The 23425-nt window shown below is 38.0% G+C and overlaps 2 protein-coding genes across 4 annotated transcripts in view; both read left to right on the plus strand.

The window, feature by feature from the left end:
* Positions 1 to 8014, plus strand: part of znf462 (zinc finger protein 462) — a 39639-nt gene extending 31625 nt beyond the window's left edge. For all 3 annotated transcript variants that reach the window (XM_043234448.1, XM_043234451.1, XM_043234449.1), the window contains exons 7-13: positions 724 to 909; positions 1164 to 1434; positions 2269 to 2405; positions 4784 to 5007; positions 5084 to 5312; positions 5772 to 5883; positions 6414 to 8014. In XM_043234448.1, the coding sequence (XP_043090383.1) occupies positions 724 to 909; positions 1164 to 1434; positions 2269 to 2405; positions 4784 to 5007; positions 5084 to 5312; positions 5772 to 5883; positions 6414 to 6603 (1349 nt within the window). In that variant the 3' untranslated portion in view covers positions 6604 to 8014. The remainder of the gene's footprint in view (positions 1 to 723; positions 910 to 1163; positions 1435 to 2268; positions 2406 to 4783; positions 5008 to 5083; positions 5313 to 5771; positions 5884 to 6413) is intronic.
* A 6855-nt stretch (positions 8015 to 14869) lies between these two features.
* On the plus strand, positions 14870 to 22710 carry rad23b (RAD23 homolog B, nucleotide excision repair protein). Its single transcript, XM_043234400.1, has 10 exons — positions 14870 to 15066; positions 17455 to 17536; positions 17753 to 17832; positions 18643 to 18821; positions 19082 to 19128; positions 19215 to 19342; positions 19465 to 19600; positions 19675 to 19802; positions 20853 to 21008; positions 21849 to 22710. The coding sequence occupies exons 1-10, from the start codon at positions 15001 to 15003 to the stop codon at positions 21960 to 21962; spliced, it is 1116 nt and encodes a 371-aa protein (XP_043090335.1). The 5' UTR covers positions 14870 to 15000; the 3' UTR covers positions 21963 to 22710.
* The last annotated feature ends 715 nt before the right edge of the window (positions 22711 to 23425 follow it).

The raw sequence follows: 23425 nt of genomic DNA on the forward strand, positions 1-23425 counted from the left end.
AAACACACTCACTCACACACACACTTAACGAACCCTACCGCTACGTACTTTAGGTGTGTTTTATACAACTCGTCACAGATACTGTAAGCCTGGGTTTAATTCACTGCTCGGTTCATGTTTTCCCTCAGAAAGAAAATCTCTGTATATTTATAGCTTGAACTGGTTTCAAGATTTTCGGAGACAACTGTCATGTGACTTTTAACAAGATGACTTAAATGAGCTTGAGACGTTAATGAGGACACTCAAAGACACACCTGTAATTAACATGAACATGACAGCCTGTGTGTGTGTTGTATTGATTGTTTGTGTGTGTTTTGCATGTGTGTTATAGTGTATATGTTTGGGTGTTTATGTGTGTGTTGCAGTGTGTGTGTGTGTGTGTGTGTGTGTGTGTGTGTGTGCGTGAAGCTGCAGGAATCTCTCACACACTCGTCTGATGGTAACAGTGTTTCTCTCACTGGACTGTGAAAGTCACTGAAGGGCAGAGCGACAGAAATCAAGTGTCGTCCTTCTGCTCTCCGTTACCCATCAGCCCTCTCTCTCTCTCTCTGTCTCTCTCTCTCTCTCTCTCTGTCTGTCTCTCTCTCGCTGTCTCTGTCTCTCTCTGTCTCTCTCTCTCTCTCTCTCTCTCTCTCTCTCTGTCTCTCTCTCTCTCTCTGTCTCTCTCTGTCTCTCTCTCTCTCTCTCTCTCTCTCTTTTAATCCGTCTGGTTCTGTGTTTCAGGTGAACACACGTATAAGTGCATGTCGTGTCCGTTCTCCACCATGACCATCAGTCAGCTGAAGGAGCACTCTCTTCAAGAGCACGGAGAGACGCTCACGCTGCCCAAACTCCGAGCCGGAGCCGGCCTGCGCTCCACTCGACCCAGCGCTGAGCTCCTCCAGCAGAACGCCGGCCCACAATGCACCGGTAAGGTCGCAGAAGCACCCGAGACTTCTTGTGTTGAACATTTTCGTCGTAACTGGCAAAATTCCTGATATTGCCGTAAAGGTGACATATATATTGTTTATATAAACTAGCATTGAAAGGTCTATGCTTTTCCTGAACGTAATGTAATGTAATGAAGGTGCTGAGGCTTGGCGTGTCTGAGCGAGGCAGGTGTTAATAGCAGGTGTGAGCGGCGTCTAGACGCTGATGTCTTTGTCTCGCTGCTGTCGTCTCAGAGTCTGCGGGGTATCTGGAGCCAGCAGATGTTCAGCAGCAGTTGAGTCACTTCCAGCTGGCGTCTCGAGTCCAGGCCGACGTCTGCTCCAGTCCGTCCGATCCGCCGCTCGAGGGCCCCGTTCCTCCGGCCCGGCCCGACTCCATCCTCACCTGTGAGTTCTGCGAGTTCAGCTCCGGATACATGCAGAGTCTGCGCAGACATTACCGCGACCGGCACGGAGGAAAGAAGCTCTTCAAATGCAAGGACTGCTCCTTCTTCACCTGCAACAAGTAAGAACCGCTTTATTTACAGTTACATTCATGCATTAGACAGACACTTTTATTCAGAGCGACTTTCGTTGCATACAAGCTGCACTTATAATTAGTTCACGATCTCTCTGGGAATTAAACCGTGACCCTTTCGTCGTGAGAGCAGGTGTTTATCGTGAGCCATCTGGTTAGAGTGAAGAGTAATATCAGAGCGTATTTACTCCAGCGACTGGTTTACCAAAGCACTAAAAGCTCATCCACCTTTTACCGCACGTTATCGTGTTTTAAGGTCTAGATCGGTGATTCCCAGAGGTTTTTTATCAGCCGAACACCTTTGAACTGAAATGTGTTAATATGTCAATAATTTAACACATTCACATGTTCACAGTTATTTGATGTGTGTTAATAGTTACTTGACACAGGTAAAAAAAAAATATATTTCATGCGATTTAGTAAGCACTTTGTTTTGTTTCTATTTTTAAATTAATTCACATTTTATTTACAATGTCATTATTATGCAATGTCTTTATTTTTCATTGATTTAAATTTTTTATTTTTTTTTCCATTAGTTTTTATTTTTAATTAATTAAAATGTTCTTTAAAAAAACTATATTTTAAGTGTGATTTAAGTGAAATTTAATTTGTTACAACTTCTCTTTTAATCAAGTCAATTTGATTTTTTTATTATTAATTTTACGTTTTTATGACTTCACTTTTAATTTTGAATTTATTTTATTTTTATATTTTTGATGATTAATCGTCAGCTTTCCGTCCACTCTTTTTCATTTTTGCTTTGTTTTTTAATTGTACAATTGCACAGCAAAACGAAATGGTTTATTTGTGTACGTTGCTCAGGTCCACGTTCACGCTGCATGTGGAGGGCGGTCACTCCAGCGGTCCCGAAGAGACGCCCAAAGACCTGCGCTGCCCCTTCTGTCTGTACCACACCAAACACAAGAGCAGCATGATTGACCACATCGTCCTGCATAGAGGTCAGTTACTGAGAAGAAGGGAGAAGGAAATTCTGATCCTGAGATATTTCTCTGATCCTGAGATATTTCAAAATGCCACTTCCTCAATCAAATGAGGGCAGGGTTGTTGTTTTTTTTGCATAAGCTATTGTTGGAATCCACCTTATTTTTTGTGAATGCGCGAGAATTTCAATTCAATATTTGCCATTGTTAAATGCTTACCGTAAAACCGTTTAAGCAATACACCAGTGCGTTTATGCTAACGATAATAAATTATGATAAATATCAGTTTCATGTGGAAACTTACATTCTTACATTAAGAATAAGGTGGTTATTTGGTGTGTAGTTTTTATTACAAGTTTCATTATTTTTAGACTTTGACTTGATGTGGGCCAGTTGTACCAAAAACTCATTAACGCGACATAAATCATGCCTGAGGATGTTTAAAAATGACGTTTCGTAGTGTTCAAGTTTGGTGTACGTTGTAAGTGCTGTTGATGTGGAGAAGGTAAACTCATTTTGACAAAGTGGCATGAAATCTTCAGTCGAAAATAGGCAAAGTGCACAAAAAAGCATGCGAATGTTATATGGACATATAACCCCTCTATAAAACCCTATAAAACCCCAGAATATAGACAGGAATAAAACTGTAGGTTTTGGTGTATGTAAGTGCTTCTGGAGTGGAGAAACAAGCTCACAATCTTTAAAAATAAGCATTTTTACCATGTTTTGAGTAATAAAAATCGGAATAATATATGAACAAACCCTTCAGAATATAGACAGGAATAAAACTGTAAAGCATAGTGTATGCAAGGGCTGCTAAAGTGGAGAAAAAAAACTCTCATTTTGAGAAAACGGCTTCAAATCTACAGACACAAATAGATAAAGTACAATTAAGAAGCAGGAGCAAACCCCTCAGTAAAGTCCTTCAGAATATAGACGGGAATAAAACTGTAATGTCTGGTGTGTGTAAGTACTGCTGAAGTGGAGGAAAAAAAACTCACAGCCTTTAAAATGAGCATTTTCGCCATGTTTTTAGGAATAAAATGTTGTAAAAATCCGTTTGAATTATATATGAACAAACCCCTCAGTAAAAACCTTCAGAATATTGAGTGGAATGAAACTGTAAAATTTAGTGTATGAAAGTGCTGCTGAAGCAGAGGAAGAAACTTTTAAAGATATGCTTTATAATTTAAATTTATAGATGCAAATACATAGTGCAAAAAATAAAAAAATCAGCTGTTTATTTAGAATGTTTTCATTCCACTAGTTTAAAAGAAAACCTGATATGAACCAAAATCTTGAAATTGAATTCTTGATAAAACAATGGCGTTCCCTCGTGAATGAACATACATAGGCAAAAACTATTACGTTTTTAAAATCACCAATACATTTTTAGTTTTCAAGATTTTTTTTACCCAACATTTGCATGAGAATAATTCCTAACTATGTTATAACAGAATTATTCAATATACCATTTTTTCTTTTGGAAAAATGTGTGTAAAATGATCATAGATGGGTTTAATAATTGGCAACATTTTCAAAACAATATATAATATATTTTATAGAATACTGAAATATCGTTTCTATTCATCTCCCAAAATGCATAATAAACATGCTTTTAGTCCTTGTGTCCTCATATGATCAACATACTGTAGTCATATTTTGAATTGAAACCCATAACATTTCCTTGAGATGTTGATTTATGACACACAACTTAAAAAATAGATGATATTTACGAAATGTTATCATATTTCCATAAGAGTGTCACTTAATTAATGTCAGACATTTTTGAAGACAGGAGTGGTCACGGTGAAACATCCCATCCAATCTGGTATCTCTGAGAAGCCATGAATGTGATCTGTACGGGATTTAAAACTGTGACATGTAGAGTCTCAGAGAAAGTCTCTAAAATATAAGGGTCTTAAGAGGTTAAACTGTGTTTTTCTTCTCCAAATATCCAAATTAGTATATGTGACCCTGGAGCACGAACCCAATCATAAAGGTCAGTTTCTTTAAAATTAGGATTTATACATCATCTGAAAGCTGAATAAATCCATTGATGTATTGTTTGTTAGGATGGGACGATATTTGAAAATCTGGAATCTGTTGGAAATATTGAGAAAGTTGATCAAATTAAGTTCTTAGCTATGCATGTTACTGATCAGAAATGTAGTTTTGAGATATTTACATACATTAATCTTCACGAAGCATGATATCCTAATGAATTTGGGCAGAAAAGAAAAATGGATCATTGTGTCTGTTGGTACAAATATAGCTGTGCTATTGAAGACCGCTTCTGTGCTCCAGGCTCTTATTATCAAACATGCTTAAAAATATGCAAAGATGATGTAGGTCAGTTGCTCGTTGAGAAACGCTGCGGTCTTTGTGGTTCTCAGAGGAGCGTGTGGTCCCGCTGGAGGTGTCTCGCTCCAAGCTGTCTCGTCATCTGGAGGGTGTGGTGTTCCGCTGTCATAAATGCACCTTCACCTGCTCCAGCGAGCAGAACCTCCAGCAGCACATCCAGAAGCACGAGGAGCTGAAGCCCTACCAGTGTCAGCTCTGCTACTACGACAGCAAGCTCCTGCACGAGATGGAGATCCACCTGCGCCAGGAGCACAAGGTCTGTCTTCTCTCACGCCTGCTGCTTCCCTGGCTAGTTACGAAACAGTTAACTCATTCTAACCCGTCGTCCGCAGGTGATCCGTAACTTTGAGCTGGTGGGTCGGGTGAACCTGGACCAGCTGGAGCTGATGAAGGACAAGATGAAGGACGTGAGCAGCAGCGAGGAGGAGGAGGAGAGAGGAGAAGACGAGGCCGTAGAGGAGGCAGATGAAGAGGAGGAAGAGGAGGAGGAAGAGCTGGTGGAGGAGGAAGAGCTTCTGGAGAACGCACAGAAGGAGACGAGCATCCAGACGGAGGTGACAGGTAACGGCAGACAGAAGTCTTTAGGAAATCAGAACAATTTTGTTGACGTATTTCATTTTTTTCCAGAGGGGTTATTGGATTTTTGGGGGGTTTGGGGTATAACGGATGAATTCTATTTGAGCAAGCCTTCAGAGAGAAATTGAACTGCCACTGTTGGTGCATCTCAAAGAAAAAACTGGAATTGAAATCTACACGCACACGCATAAAATACTTAAATGAGCATTATATTATGAAATATGCATAAATATTAGCATATTGCAACAAAAGCAACATAGAAGATGTTTTTGAGGGATTTTAATTCACAATATGTCTCAATAGTGCTAAAGGGACACTGCAGTGTACTGCGACTAAAAGCATCTGCTGAAAGGTGCGGGTTTTGGAGGTTTTCGAGTGTTTCCTGCACATACGGTCGAACTGTCAGGAAGTCAGAGCGGTTTTGTTGCGTTTCCGCTGGTTTAGGTGCTGTGGAGTCTCCCGGCGGCAGCGGCGTCAAGCGCTATCCGTGCGAGTTCTGCGGCCGGACCTTCACGCTCAGCTCCGAATGGGAGAGACACGTCCTTCGACACGGCATGTGAGTTCGGATGTACCAAATATATCACACCAGTTGCTGTTGCTGCACTACATTAAAAGTTATTATTGATGTTGTAATACTGGTCGCAATTTTGATACACGATGGTTGTATTTTTTGTCTTTTATCTTAGTATTAGTTGTTAGGATTGTTTATAATAGAAACCAAGTCTGATATTTTCATATGCAATTTTCTTTTTCATGCTTCCTGTGCTTGCAACAACTATGGAAGCCCGTTTCCGCCCACTGAATAAAAAATTAAAAAAAGATTTTAAGAATGGTGAGATGTCACAATTACGAGGAAAAAAGTCTGAATTGTGTCATATAAACGTGCAAAAGTTTATCTTGCGTGATATAAACTCACAATTGCGAATTGGACTCATTTTGAGCGGGAATTACGACTTTACGTCTTACAGTTCTGTGCAAGTTTCGGAGATACTGTATAAATGTGATTGACAAAAAGCAAGGTTGTATTTATTATTTAACGTGCAGAAATGTGCAAAAGAGTTAAGAGTTTGTGTTTTGGGTTTCCAGGACTGTTAACGGCAGCAAGAAAGATGGCAGTCCCGTGCCCTCTTCAGCGCTGCCTCTGATTGGTCCGGCGGCTGTGATTGACAGAGGGCTGGACCTATCCAGTAACACTGTGGATCAGTCTGACCAATCCAAGTGTCCGATTCAGACCGAGGAAGACGAAAAGACGCTGGAGACCAAAAACGACCCTTAGGAGCAAAACGAAAGCTGTAGAGAATGTTGCGCGTTCCGTTGTTTCGTCCGTCTGTTCATCGTTTGTTTCGTTGCAGAACAACATCGGCTGCTTCTCGAGTGTTTGGTTTAAAAAGCTAGATTTGTGGAAGTGATGAACTGGTTCGGAGTGTCGCTAGATGTTGATGTTTCACGTTTGTTCAGTTGCTGAATCTTACACTGAATTTTACGAAGTGTGACTTGGTCCCTCAGGACAGATGTTGATATATTGGTAACCAATAGTGAAAGAAACCGCTAGTCGAGATTCCGGTCGAATCGCGAGTCCCTCAGTTCGTAAGCCAGAGATTTTAATTCCAAACCCTCACATCCTCAATGCACTTTTTCTTTGTTACATCGATTTATTAAAATAAGCATGTGTAATGAACAATACGCAAGAATCGAAAGTCTTCCGCGCTGATAGTCTCGAAGACAGCGCGCCGCGATTCTCGTCCGTTTCAAACGAGAGACGATCCATCCGGAAGCTTTGGTTGGGAGGGGCTCGGATTCGCTCGGAACGTCGCCTGCCGGTTTCGGTTTTTTACATTTTAGCCTTGTGTTAATCTTCCTGTAGCTGAATTCCTTGAGGAATAGTTGTCATCTTATTTATCTAGATCGTTTGATTCTTTTAGACATGATTTTAGCGTATCAACACTTGCCCCAAAAAAACTCGTAGCAAATTGCTACTTTTGAAGATTTTGGCCACTTCCGGCTCGCCTTGCACTTCCGCTTCACTTTAGTAACGACGGCCGTCTGTTGGACATCGATGGATCGCGATCACCAGTTTCTGCCGGTCTCTGCTGATTCTCACAGTCTGTTTAAAGGAATATTCTGGGTTCGGAACACATTCACCGTAACACTTAGGCCTGAATGTAAGATTCGTGTTGTTGAATTTTTTTTTACTTTTACTGAACTTTTAACGCAAACGTATTGTGATTCATGCTTGTCAGTCATACGGGAATGAAACCACAATGAAGGATTTCTGTTTCAGTGTTCATTTAATATCACTGAGAGATGCTGTTATGTATAGTAATATTTGAAATTAGTTTTTTCTATTTGTTTTATTTTCATTATTTAACTTTTCTATTTAAGTTTTAATAATTTTGTCGTCTGATTAGTCATTTTTCTGGTGCATTTATAAATATATATATATATATATATATATATATATATATATATATATATATATATTATATATATATTTAACATTTTAAGTTAACGTAACATTAAGTTAACATAACATTTTTAAGTTCTAGCTTAATGTAAGTTCGTCCAGTTATATATACACACACACAGATGTATTCAGTTTCTAAAAATTTTTTTGATTTATATTAGTGCTGTCAAACGATTAATCGCATCCAAAATAAAAGATTTTGTTTACGTAATATGTATGTAAACTATGTATATGTATTATGTCTATATAAATGCACACACATACGGTATATATTTTGAAAATATTTAAATCTATATACATTTATATCGTTATATTTTATATTATATCTAAAAATATGTAATATATGAATATATTTTTCTTAAATATGTACATGCATGTGTTTGTATTTATGCATATCTAATAAATATACACAGTAATTATCTAAACAAAAACTTTTATTCCGAATAATTCTTTTATTTAAAAATATTTTTTGAAACTGAATACATCCGTCGTTAGAAGCAGAATGAACATTGCTAAAATGACAGAAATCTGACCGGTTTCATTTATGCATGGCAGACAAATATGCGCCACGTTAATTTTATTAGTTTGCTTGCGTTAAAACGATATATTTTATATGCAATTCAAATTTAAAGATTGCAATTCCCCCAGTTAGTTCGGAAAGGTTAAAATAGACTTTTGCACTGGTGGAGCGATGAGGTTCTCGAACTTGGAGCGTTCCTTTAAATCCGAAGACTTCCGTCGAAGCGTAAGGCTGGGATTGTTGGTGAAGGAAGCTGCTGCTCAGAAACCCCAAAGCCTTACAGACGCTTCCCTTCCGGATCCTTCATTCCAATTATCACACGAAAACAGAACGCAAACCTACCAAAAGTGTCGCTTCCCAAAGTTTTCCTGAGATATGATTGTCTTTATCCCGAGCAATGACTGGACATTGCCGAGGGCCGACCCAGATGCATTCTGGGAAACCTGCATGCCGTTTTTGCAGCCATGTATAAACTCGAAGCTCCTCATCGGTAAGTGTTTGAAACTGTGGGTTCTGTTTCAGAAAGGGGTCTGTTCCTTTAAGTGTTGTTCTGATATTTAACTTAACAAAGAAAAAAAAAAGAAAAAAGAGAAGAATAGAAAGAAAGAAAAATACGAATCAATAGAAGACGTTTCTTTTGTTTTTTAGCTCTCCGCTGTTCAAAGCTGTTGTAAATTGTCTGGTTAAAAATAAAAAAGAAAAGAATAAAAAAACTCTTTTGTACCCTCCATGTCCTTCATAAGGAGTAGGCCAGCCTTTTCTGAAGAAGCGTGTAGAGAAGCATCAGAAATAAGCTCTCTGCTGTCGTCACACACTGGATCTCTGTACATAGACGCGCTTTAGTTTCTCTCGTTGCCCTTTAATTCTCTCTCCCGTTGAAGGTGCGCCATCCTTGACTAGATCTCCTGCGTTCGGCCTTTTCTTCTGTCAAACTCCTGATGATTTCTGATGGTGGTTTGTGATGTCGACTAGACTGGTTGTTTACAGTTTTATTCCTTTGGTTTCTCTATATTCTGTAAATATTGTAATTCATTGTCTTTTTTTAACTTGGTAATAAAGTTATCAGATAACCTAAGCGCACGCGTGCCTGTGCCGTTTTCTGTTTCACATCTCTGAATTAAAAGCTTTGCTTTGTAGTCAGAATTAAGAAGGCGAGCGATTTTATTACAATATTATTTACAATAGTGAAGCAGGATTTTCAAATACTGTATGTTATTTATATAGAATTTATTTTTTGTTATTATATATAGCAGCAAACGTAAAATTCTATGTGATATATGTAATATTCTATTTATTGCAACTTTAGATTTGCTTTCAGACAAGAAAACAAAGCAAGAAACTGAAACTGGTCACAATATTTAATAATTAAATCTTAAAATATTATTTAAAAAAACGAAATTATTTATTGACTTCAATACGTGATGTTTAAAATAACTTTAAGGTTTTTATTAGTAAAAATAATTACTAATATTAAAATATTTGCTAATATATATATATATATATATATATATATATATATAATATTTGATTATTGTGAAAAACAAAGCAACATGCACTGATAAAATTATTATTATTATTATTCATTAAATATACTTAATTATACAGTGCTTGCAATCAATTTATTTTAGTTGCATGTAAACTAATGTATTTGACAAAATTTGTTTTAGTTGGGTTTTTTTTTAAATGTAACTAAACTGATTGCAACCACTTGAATTGAAAAATTAAAAAATTGAATTGAAAGTGAATTCAGTGAATTATTTTGCCCCAGTGTGAATAGATTATTTTCATGCCCTACATCTTGAAGCGTATATTTAAACCAGATATTTGAAAACCGGGTGATTTTTTAGAACAGAGAACAAATGTACTCAAACCCCAAAGACTGAAGCAATATTTTCATTGAGTTCTCCGCTTGACGTTGATCTCGTAGAGGTTTATCTCTGATCCCTGAGGACATCTCCTGACTGTTATTGTAATGCGTCTCACGACGGTGAAGCTGTTCTGGAAGCAAGCTCCGGGGAGAAAATAAACGTTTGTGTTCAAGGACGGCGTGTGATGAGCTGAGTTTGAAGCGATGCGTTTCCTCCGTCTGTGTGAGGTCAGAGACTCTATCTCTGGATGATGATGCCCGTGAAGGACAGACCAGAATCATTCCATCAGTGAAGACGAGATGATGATGAAGTCCTTCAGGGTGAAGACAGACGCTGCTTTTAATTAGACAGAAAGATAGATGTGTATATATACAGTAATTAGAGCCTACTATTAATATTAAAAAACACCGATGTCTGCTGCAGGTCTTAGAATAGTTGAGACGGGGTCATGTTTATCACGGTGTAGCGTCTCCTTTTCAAAACATCGAGGATATGAGTTTCTGGAGTCTTTGATGTATTTTTTGTTTAATTCTGTTTAATACTGCAGCCGGTCACTTCAGCTCCGGACTCTTCTATGCAGTATGTGGTTTAGTAATGTCCTTCTGAAATAAACAAGGCCTTCCCTGAAAATACGTCATCCGGAGGGGAGCATATGTTGCTCTAAAACCTTTATATACCTTTCAGCACTGATAGTGTCTTCTAAAACACGCAAGCTGCTCATACCGTATACACTTATACACCTTCATACCATCAGAGATACTGAACACTGATAGCATGCTGGAAGGTCTCCCTTCTCTTTAGATCATGGTCTGACCACAGAACACTCTTCTTTCAATAAGCTTGACCCACAGGACACAACGAGCTTCTGGAGCATGTTCACATGTGGCTTCTTTTCTCATGATAGAGCTTTAGTCGGAGGATTGTGTTTACCGACAGAGGTTTCTGGAAGTATTCCTGGATGCTCAGTAATGTCTGACAGAATCACGTGATGATCGTCCGAAACCTGAAGACCATGAGCATCCAAGATCTTCAGCCTTGTCCCTTACACCCAGATTTCTACAGTTTCTCCGAATCTTTTGCTGATGATCTCTTTACTGTACTGACACGTTTTTAAAGTATTCCACAATTTTACTCATTCTTTCACTTTACTAGACTCTGCCTCTCTAAAACATCTCTTTTATAGCTAATCATGTTACAGACCTGATGTCATTAACTTCATTAGTTGCTAGATGTTCTCCCAGCTGAATCTCCTAGCTTTTTCAGCTCTATGTTGCCCTCCATGCAAACTATTTTGAGACCAGTAGCAGGTGTTGTGTTCTTTATGTTCTGTTGTGAATAATATATTGTGAGTGTGCATGTATATATATATATATATATATATATATATATATATATATATATATATATATATATATATATAGAGAGAGAGAGAGAGAGAGAGAGAGAGAGAGATATATATATATATATATATAGAGAGAGACATATAGCAAATATTGTTACTGCCTGTTTGAGTTGTTGGTAATAAAGAGGTCAGGTCTGAAACCCAACAGAAGAGTTGATGTGTTTCAGAGCTGCTTTTATAAGCGCTTGATTTCACAGCTATAACATCATCTTTTAAAAATATCTGCGAGACATGAGGGATCAGCGGATCAGAACTTCACACGAGTGTTTCAGCAGGAGGAGACCCGCGAGACCCAGAAGAGCTCGGCTTTAAACAGCAAAGAGGCGTCTGATGACAGACCGACAGAGGGATGGACGGATACTGAACACACCAGAACATGACCTGACACGCCAGGACTCGCATTCAGCTGGATTTATTTACACCAAATAGAATAATACAATGAAAATCTGACAAACAAAAAAAATGATTTGATATACTGTACAGTGAGAGACCGAAACTTTATCATTTTCATTTTCAAACACTATCGTGGTACATTTTACAAGAAAATCCAGTCTTAGACTTTCTGCTTCAACATTTCACTGTTTCGTGAAAAATGTTGTTATCGTGTGAATGTCGAGGTGTGCGCATTTGTGTCCAAATATGAAAAATCATAACGCGTAATCGCATAAAGATGCAAATACAATTGAAAAACAGTTTTAAGAAATATAAAAATGTATTGATTTACACCAGACACCCATTAAATGCATGATTAATAATAATACCTACCACTACTAATAATAATACGTTACAAAACATTTCTTTGGGGGGGGGGTGTATGTTAAAATACCTTCAGATTTCATGATTTACTGCTCGAGATGTTTGTATATTTGTAGCAACAGACAAAAATACCTTGTCAAAATCATACACATTTTCCTTTTTTGCCCAAAAAAAATCTCGTTTTTTTTACACAAATCGTCAAACACCGACGCTCAGATCAGATCTCACGCCGTTAATAATCCCCGATCATTCTTACAGATCATTTAACTTCCATCTGTCAAACACGGATCTTTTAAGGCTCTTTCGGATGAAATCAAGTGAATAAAAGATGACCGAATGAACGGTAATAAGAGCAGAAGGTCGTCTGAAGGTCCAGACAGACTCAGGGTCAGCTCCTGCAGGCCACAACCGCTCATATTTTATTAAACCGTTAAATATCTCTCTTGCATGATTCATTGAATGAAAACGAGCATCTAGTGCATTATTATCAGTCCGCTCTCATTTAAAAACGCTGATTATATATACAGCGCTTTATGAAATACAAATGGTTTCACAGTGAAGCAACAGAATCGATGATGCAAATCGAAATTATTATTTAAAAATGTAATAAAGTTAAAAGTTGCTTCTCACAATCATTATAAAAGTAACTAATTACCGGGGAAAGTAACCATTCAAAAAGATCAAATAATTTGGATTTCCTCAATATAAATATGTTAAATGAATGAAAAGGACAGTAAATAGAATAAATTATTGTTATTAAAGATTGTACACTAATCTACACTATGTTACTGTTTCTGTGAGAGACACCTATCGAATTTATTATAATATTGTAAATATCATCAACTCTTTATGTGCACCTTGGGAATAGAATGGCCGTAGTAGTTTTATAGCATTATAATATGATATGATACATGATTGATACCATGAATGTATTTTTGTTGACTGCTCGGGTGATACTTAAGATATTTTTTGTCCATAAAACAAAAAAGGGGGAAAAATTATTGCAATACATGACAAACAAAATTGTTCAACTATGAATATTACTACTAATAATCTAAAACGCACTAATATTAATTCAGATCAACTGAGCCTATAATAAATTATAGTAACGGAGGAAACAGTTCGTTTGATTCCTCGTTACTGTAAAAAATATTATTCCCATCGTTGCGTTTAATATGCTTTATTTCCTCTAAAACTAATTTTGCTTCATGAAGGTCCAACCTGAATACATTCAGTACTATATTCAGGAAAAACACACACTTGTTATGTGTGCTCTGTCAGCGTGAAATCATGCGCTTGCTTTAATTTTGTGATCTATTATGGCACAAGTAGAGCTAAATGTTTTAATGTCATACATTTCGTGCCACAGTTTCGGTCAGGACTCCCTGGAAGTAGAGACTTTGTGTCTCGATGGGTCTATCCTGGTAAAACGAAGGATAAATGAAAAAAGACAGATGAGTGTGTGTGTGTGTGTGTGTGTGTGTGTGTGTGTGTGTAAGGCTGGGCTCGGATGACGTCTTCACCGGCTCCCGGTGATTCTGCATCTGCTGCGTTTCCACTCGCTCCGAGGCTTTCAAAGCAGAAAATCACTCCTGTTCTGATCAGCTATGAAGTCGGATACACAAACCGTCCAGGGATTAATTAAAGTTAATGTTAGACCACCGGAGAAGAGTCGGGAGGTTAACTAGGTTAAGTAGGTTAACTCATGCAGCATTTACTCTAATGAACCAGCTCCATTCCGATCATACGTGCATCCAGTTCAAACACAGTACAAATTAAGTTTTTAATTGCAAAAAAAACATTATCGTTCCCCAAAGACCATTTTAGTGAACAGTTCTTTAAAATAGCGTGATTATAATAATACAAAGTAACATTTTCCACTATTAATAACCTTTTGCCCAAAAGATACAATGGATGCAAAAAGTTCTATATATTTCAACTATATTTCTAGTTTAAGATAGCGTTTGTTTCAGAGAAAATGTCATTAAACATGAATAAATGTCATTTATTGATTTTACCTATGCTTTGCAAATAATTTTACCAAATTACCAGATTATAAATACATCAGTAATATATGACGATAATAAAGAAAAATAAATGAACACAACATTGTAAAGAGGGGCTAAATCAATAAACATAATATACAGTAAATCATTATACAGTTTCACAAGTTCGACACTCTTTTTGGTGTTAATATCTTTAGTTTTATAGTAAAAGTCACAAAAAAGTCTGTCATTTGGGTAATGTTGAAAAAAAAAATTATTTATATATTTATGATATATTTTTGGCTGTGACATAGACCTAGTATGTGGATGTTTGTCTATTAGATGTCATTTTTAATTTAATCCTGTGTGTTCCATTCTCCATCGTGTAATTATTCATTCTATTTTATATTCATTATATACACTGCCTGCGTTCTTCTGAATTATGTTGTCAGATTGCAACAAAAACTCAATTTCCCATCAGCACTTTCGCGCACGCTTGCAGTGACGCAAACGCGTCGGTGCGCGGCGCATGTGTAGTGCGGCGTAAGGGGGACGTGCCGTCGAGTGTTTATGCGCGTAATGGCGGCGGACAGGCTGTGATGAGCCACGGCGAAAAAACAGAGCCAGCGATCCAGCCCTCGGTCAGTTTCCACAGCGGCGACACGGAAGAACGCCAAAATGCAGATCACGCTGAAAACCCTCCAGCAGCAGACGTTTAAAATCGACATCGACGCGGAGGAGACGGTGAGAGACGAGCGCGTGAGGGTAGCGCGCGCAGCTAGCGGCTAACGGCTAGCAGCTTTCTATCCGCGATGTCAATAAAACACACGCAAACTCCAGCCAAACCACTCAGATTCACTGCAATTACTCCGTAACTTTACAGGAACCTCGAATGCTGGTTGCTGGTTTGCGCTTGGCGCCGTTTAGGGAGTTCTGTGAATGTCTTAGCATTAGCGCGTTAGCCGCTCATAAAATGAGTTTTTACTTTCACCGAAACTGGTTAAAAGTTGTCTAAATGATGCATAAAAGTAGCGTAGGCACTCCAAATCACCATAATTGTCATTTAACCATCGTTATGAGTTTTGAGTAGTGTCAGACGGACAGATAAAGACTTATTTGTGTGTTTTAGCAAGTCATGCTGTGGCGTGATAAAGGTTTTAACGTGTTTGTGTGTGAGAGAGATATGAATATCTGTATCTGCTCTATGAACATGATTCAAGTGATCATTGAAAAGACCGAGCTCTATAATTGAACACACGAGGAATAAACATGCATAAAAGAGGTTGGTAGCTTTTATGAATTCAGTGAATTAATGTCTTCATGCTGATTTGACTGTGTCTTCTAGAAGAAAACTTTCTGTTAGTGCAGCTGGTTTAGTTTGGCCTCACAGGAACAGAGTTCATGAGCTTCAGTCACTTTGATTGATATTACAGTGTTATAAAAAAACTACTGTTGTTTTCAGTGACGTGATCTTCTTGTCTTTGTGTTTTGGTCCTAGTTAATCAGTAAAGATAATATTCACTGCAAACTGGTGACTTGTGTTAGTCTGTTAGTGTGGATGTTTTGGGTATTAAAGACTCACGCGAAATTGAAAGTGAATAAATAATGACTAATTTATTTGCAATGTTGTTAAAGTCAGTTGGGACTGGAAACGTTTTGGTTACTAGCATTTGTCGTACACCGTCAGTTAAGTTATTGAACAGAAAGATTTTTAATGATTTTTTTTTGTTTTGTTCACCATGCATGCATTTTTTTGGTAATATTGTGAAACATTTGTACTATTTAAAATGGATGTTTTTTATGTGAATATGTTAAACTGTAATATATTTCTGTGGTGCGCAGCTGAATCATTACTTCAGTCTTCAGTGTCACATGATCCTTCCAAAAAGTCATATGCTGATTTCCTGTTCAACAAACATTATATATAATAAATATATATGTATGCGTTTTATTGAAAATAGGAAATTTTAGAAATGAATACTTTTAAATCCGAAAATTGATCAAAAGAGGTAACAGGCGTTTACAATTTTATAGAAGATTTCTATTTAGATTAATACTGTTCTTCTGAGCTTTCTATTCATCAAAGAAACCTTAAAAAATTCTACTCTGCCGTTTTCAACGTAATAAATGTTTGCCGAGCAATAAATCAGTCCATTACGATTTCTGAAGGGTCATGTGACACTGGAGTAATGATGCTGAAAATACAACTCTGAAATCACAGTAATAAATACAAATGTAAAATATTTTTAAAAGTCTTATTTTAAATGATAATATATAAAAAAAAAATCTTACTGTTCAAAATTTTACTGGTAGTTTATGTCTTCATTTGTGTTTAACAGAAGAAAGAGGTTTGAATCAGTTTCATGGTGAGTAAATGAGGGCAAACTATTCCTTTACACTTTTAACAGTTTACAGAAGCGTTTTTTTCTGTGTATATTGTGCAGTCAAACACATCTGGATGAGGTGAATTGTGAGCAGTGATGGGTCAAAGGTCAGCTGGACCTTTAGGAAGGAAGACACTCAGTGGGTTTAGTCCACACTTCCTGTTTATCAGACCTTTCGGAAAGGCTTATTCTTAGAAAAACTCTTTCTCAGGAAAGCAGCGAACGTTTTGACCAGCTTTCCATTTCTGGCTCCACTCAGTGGGTTTTTTTGGATCCGCTCCAAACTGCTTCAGTATTTGCTTTGAGATCCGATTGATATTGAAGTTTTGTAAATGTTTCAGTCGACGCGCTCAGATCAGATGTTGGAATAGTTTTGTCGTTTGGGATGTGAACTGATCTCCTAAACACTGAACAAATGCTGCACAGGTGTATTTGTAGCAATAGACAATGGGTCAAAATCATAAGAACAAAACTAAAATCATTAGGATGTTCCGTGAAGATTTTCCTGCTGTAAATGTATATTAAAACTTTATTTAGATATCATTTCCAAATATTGTCCTAACATAACAAACCATACACCAATGGAAAGCTATTTCGTATTTATAAATCTCAATTTTAAGAAACTGACCTTCGTGACTGGTTTTGTTCTCCAGGGTCACATAAGATCTGATGTTTTTTACAGAAGAGCGTCTGTGTTTGCTCTCTCTCGGATCGGACTTTGATTTTTCTCCTGTTCTGTCTTTCACAGGTAAAGGCCTTAAAGGAAAAAATAGAGAATGAAAAGGGAAAAGATAACTTTCCAGTGGCGGGGCAGAAGTTGATATACGCAGGTACGTCCTCCTGCATGGTGTCTGTTTCCAGCTGATAAAGACGCGCGTGATTTATCATCGTCTCGTTCCGTGTTATCGTGAGAGGAGCGACGATAATGTAGAATTATTCAGAGCATCGTTCTGACATTTGGTGATGAATGACTGACAGCTGTCGGATTCAGACGCGAGAGCTGCGGGAGGACGGCTCGTTTATTTTAATTATTCTGTCCCCTGCAGGCAAGATCCTGAGCGATGACACGGCTCTGAAGGAGTACAAGATAGATGAGAAGAACTTTGTGGTGGTTATGGTAGCAAAGGTGAGGCTTTATCAGTCTTGTCACCGCCTGCGGAATTCTCAAAGCATGTAAATGTGAAAAGATACATTCATTGAGATTGAGAAGGTTTTCGGATCTAAATCAAGCGGCATGTGCTATTGCTTGTTACAGGACCCTATGAAATTAATTGTTTTAATTGTTATATTAAACACTAGTAAAAACTTCATTTTAGGGTCCTACGAACATTTTTATTTATTTGTCTGTATTCTGTTTTAATGATGTAATTCCATTTTAATAATTGGAAAGCATGTGTAATTAAAATCATGTGCAATCAAGTCAAAATTCAGCAGAAACTACATTTTAGGCCCCCGTGAAATTGGTATCTGTTGTAGAATTTTTATCATATGTTAATGTAAAAGTTGTGTAATGTATTTTTTTTTTTATTGTTTGTTTGCTGGTATTTGTTTTGTTTTATTTACTTTTTGTTTTGTTCATCAGATGCCCATTTTCTAATTTTAAAGGCTTAACTTTAATAGATAAATTCATAAAACTATTATTTGATTTAAATTTCCTCGATTAATGGTTTAATTATTCAAATTAAAACTATCTTTTATAATGCAAGCAAATGAAAACTGAATTTTTCATCTTAAAACATGGAAGATAAATGCGTGGATTTGATTTGTGTGCAACCTACATTTGAGTTATTCATGAAGAAGGAGGGTCCTGATTGTTTTCCGCAGTCTGTGTGACCTTTACTAACTCTCTCTGTGTCTGTAAATGAGCTGAACTCTGGGCGGATGTCATGGAGGGTGGTGTCAGTGAAGCTGTAGTAATGTGATGTTTCTCCTGCAGCCCAAAGCCGCTCCCGCATCGGCCCCGTCATCAGCTGCCACAGCGTCCAGCACTACAGCGACCCCGACCCCTTCCACCGGCCCGGCCGCAGAAACCCCGTCTGAGAGCACCACCGAAGAGGACAAACCCGCCGAGGAGAAGCCCTCCAGTGGCGCTGAGCCCTCCTCTACACCCGCCAGGTGACCAGCGCCCACAACATCAGACGTGCAATAAGCCGTTCTAAACCTGTTGTCCAAACAAGAGAATATTACAACTTTGATTTTGCTTCACAACTTCAGTTGAGTGTTCTCATCACAGAACGAGGCAGAAAATATGTTCTGTACTGTAGTGAAGGCTATGTTGATTAGCAGCGAGTTGCAAATATGCATATTATGATTATAAAAATGAAGTTTTCTGCTGTGAGCACAAGTATCAAGCTTGTTTTTTTGTTTTCCTCCAGTTCTTTGCCAAACGCAAACATATTTGAAGAGGCGACGTCTGCGCTGGGTAAACGATCATATTCACAGGTTCTCCAGGTTTATGAATACAGTAGTAACGTGCGCAGGGTGACGTGAGTTTGCGTGTGTTTTCAGTGACGGGTCAGTCGTACGAGAACATGGTGACGGAGATCATGCTGATGGGATACGAGAGAGACCGAGTGGTGGCGGCACTGAGAGCCAGTTTCAACAACCCTGACCGCGCCGTGGAGTACCTGCTGACGGTGAGAGACTGACCGCCTGAACACAACTCATTCACGGCTTAGTAGGTTAATATGTTAACTAACAGACATCATCATACTTTCAGCAATTGATTCATTAGAGTATATTACGACTTGTGTTGTAGGGTATTCCTGCGGAGAGCGAGGGGAGTGTGGGAGGTGCTGACCCCGTGGTTCCTGCGGGGGGCGCTCCTACTGCGTCCACAGGCCTCTCTTCACCGTCCAGCACCGCCCCGTCACAGCCCAGCTCAGGATCAGGGGGTGAGCCACACACACACACACACACACACACACACACGCTTCTGAGCCGCTCTGACTCTGTTCTGTGTGTGCAGCCAATCCTCTGGAGTTCCTGAGGAACCAGCCGCAGTTCCTGCAGATGAGACAGATCATCCAGCAGAACCCGTCTCTCCTACCAGCTCTCCTACAGCAGATTGGCAGAGAGAACCCGCAGCTCCTGCAGGTACACGCTTCGGACACTTCATGGGGATGGGGAGTGATATGGACAAAAAATAATATCTGTATTACCGGTCTCAAGCTCAATTCCAGGAGGGCCACAGCTCTGCACAGTTTAGCGCCAACCAGCTCCAAATCAAAGCTGCTTGAAAGTTTCTAATAATCCCGAAGAGCTTGATGAGCTGGATCAAGTGTGTTTCATTACGGTTGGAGATAATTCCTGGAGGGCCACAGCTCTGCAGTTTGAGTTTGAGATGATATAGATGCTTTCTAGGATTTTCAATAGTGATTATTTATTATATTTTGTATGTCGTTGTGCTGCCATGGACAGCTTCTAAAGTCTTCGATATTCTTCATATTCAGCGTAGTTGATTTTTACATTTTACGTGCATTTTTACCCTTATAAAGCCATTATGTTTTAAGTGTAGTTTATCTTTTGAGTCAGATTCTTACCAAGCCAATTAAATCGGTCATCTTTGCAGTGCAGAGGAAGCACAGAAGCTGCGTCTGAAGAGGTTTAGATGTGTTTACACACTGTTTAATGTAGGACTGGAATGATTTCACCTGCAATTACGAATGCATAAATAATGTTTTGAGATAACAAAATGTTGAATAGACATTTTAAAACCACCAGCAGGTGGCAGTAAGTCACATTGCGATTGAACTGAATCATTTAAACGGTTGATTCATTCAGGAGCCAATCAGCATGTTTTATTTTTTTTTGTTGTTGAAAGTGCAAAAACAAGAAATTCAGCGTCTCAAGTGTAAGTCTCATGATTAACGTCTTTGTTGAACTGTTTAAAAAAAATCACATTTGTAGAATTTTTTTTTTATTAACTATATAAAATGGTATAACCGTTTTATAAATTGTTCTTTTTAAATGCATTGTAATAGACTGAATTATGCAGTGAAATGCATTAAATGTGCACACACTAATCTAGACTACAAAAATACTTTTGTACATTAAGATATTATCACAGATGATATACATCACATCTCACAGTGCTCTTTATCTTGTGATGCAGTGGTTTCTGTTAACATCCTTCCCGTTTCACAGCAAATCAGCAGCCATCAGGAGCAGTTCATTCAGATGCTTAATGAGCCGGTGCAGGAGGCGGGACAAGGAAGTGGTGGTGGGGGCGTGGCCGAGGCAGGAGGCGGGCACATGAACTACATCCAGGTCACACCCCAGGAGAAAGAAGCTATTGAGAGGGTAAAACACTTAACGCATTTTCAGTTTATTACAGGCGCCGCTATATTATTCAGCAGCTTGCGCTATCAAATATAAGAAATAAAACTACTAGTGGCACATGTATACCTGCAAAACAAGGTGCCCGTTTAAACATAATAGAGAGAAAATATGCTAAGCTTAAAATGATCTACAACATCTAAACAACATTTGACATGAATGCACCATATCCTTTGATTGCGCACCGCTCTGAAACCACAAGTCTGTAGAATGTGACGCGGCGCTGTGTTTTGACATGAATGAAATCTTTTTAAGTTAAACAACATATTGTACTCTATTGCAGTTCCTGGTCTTCGCTTCCCAATTTTATCATTTAGTAAATTTATCGTGAACATTTTTGTTAAACACATTTAAGATATTTAATGCCGTTTATGACCTTAAATTTGATCAAACGTCTCTGTAGCTGGGAAACTGTAATGGGTGTGCAAGTAATGAATAAAAACACGACACCAAAGCCCTGTCCGTCTGACTGCGTTTGAGGGAGAGCGCATAGAAACACAAAGTAATTATTGGACAAACAAGCTGTTGATTTGCTCTTGTTAGCCCAGAAAGTCTGCATCGCTGCGTTCTCAACTCTAGTTTTTCGAACTTTATTCTGAGCCTTGAGATACTTTTTAAAGCCATAAAGTCTGAATTTCAAGTTTTAACTAATTACACGAGGCCCTTTAATTAGAGAGAGATCCAGATGGAGGATCTGTCTGGCGAACGATCAAAGGTGCGTGAGTCTTTTCCCCAAACGGACACCGGGAGTCTTTCTGTGGTCTTATCTAACCTTTCCGTGTTTCCTCTGTGTTTCTTTCTCAGCTAAAAGCCCTTGGATTCCCAGAAGGACTCGTTATACAGGCATACTTTGCTTGTGAGAAGAATGAAAATTTGGCTGCAAACTTCCTTTTACAACAGAACTTTGATGATGATTAGAGGAGTGGCACCCGATCATTTTCCCCTCTTTTTTTTTTTTTTTTTTTTTTGGTTTAGTTTTTTTTTTTTTTTTTTTTTTTTTTTTTGAATGATCTTTTTTTTTGAGAAGAAAATCTATACAAACACACACACACTCTGACACAAACACACAGGCTGTCGTATTCTGTCTAAATTCTACACACTGGATGACATGAGCACGTCCGTCTGGAGACGAGCGCATCTTTTGTTTGTCTCCAGGGGCAGAAATCAGTAAAAGCCTCTTTGCTTCATCTAACACTTGCCTGTGTGATACCTGTTTTTCATTTGTTCTTTTTTATGACCAATAAAATAATTTTCTCCATCGCTACGACATGTTAGCAGGTTCAGGGGCCTCATGAAATTAGTTTTCCATGAATTGGGAATCCTAATGGATTGGGACGTTTGGTTTAATAACATTATCAGTGTCCCGGTTCAGGGCAGTGTTTTTCTTTTGTTTATCACTCTCTTTTTTTTTTCTCATTCGAGGTGACCATTAATAGGGATCCTAAATACTGCGGTTTTAAATGACAGTGAAGATTTTAAAAGTAAGCGAATGGAGTTTGGTTTCTCTCTTTGAGGATCTTACTGTGGGTGTTATGAATGATACTGACACATGCAGCCCTTTCATATACATTAAGAACCATTAAACGCATGTATATGACTTCCATAGTTTGACGTCAATATCACTATACTGTCATTTTTACAGGGAAATAAACGTTTTCAACGTAAATATATCTGTTCTTGATTTACTGTGAGGAGATATATTTATCAGATGGATAAATCTAATACAACCCACATGAGACAATACTGTAGTAATACTAGATAAATACTAGTGTTCTTGAACCATACTATAGGGAAGTACTTGAATTAATTTGGTGTGGTGATATAACTATAGTAATATACACAAATTACCAAATTTTGTGCTGTTTTTATATGTATCTATAGGGTATATTATACTACTACAAACAGCGCGCATACAAAATTGGCGCGCGCGGGATTCTGACAGGAATGGCGCGAAATGCCCCTTCACTACAAATCAGTTACATATCAATGTTTTTTTGCGAAGGTTATGTAAATTGAGTGATGATAAAACGACGTAAAGATTTGTGATATACATATATATTAAATATATTACTTTTAATCAAAATGTTGGAGCAAAATAAGCTAAGAGCTGCTAGACGGACGTTAGCTAGCTAGTGATTGGATTCAGAAATATTCGGACATTTAGTACTTGAATATCTCAACATTCCCTGTCTCCAATACATTAAACTTCTCTCCAGAATCCAAAAATAATATTTCCTAGCCGTCTTAAGATGCCTCATTTCCAAAAAGAAAGTTTTTGGTTTTTTATTTTAAATACAGATTATTAAATGTTTAAACAGTAACGTTAAGCATCAGTATGGACGTAATGCCTGCTTTCTGGTGTGTGTTTAGCGTTTATTGGC

This window comes from Puntigrus tetrazona, unplaced genomic scaffold, assembly GCF_018831695.1.
Source record: "Puntigrus tetrazona isolate hp1 unplaced genomic scaffold, ASM1883169v1 S000001111, whole genome shotgun sequence".
Classification (NCBI taxonomy): Eukaryota; Metazoa; Chordata; class Actinopteri; order Cypriniformes; family Cyprinidae; genus Puntigrus; species Puntigrus tetrazona.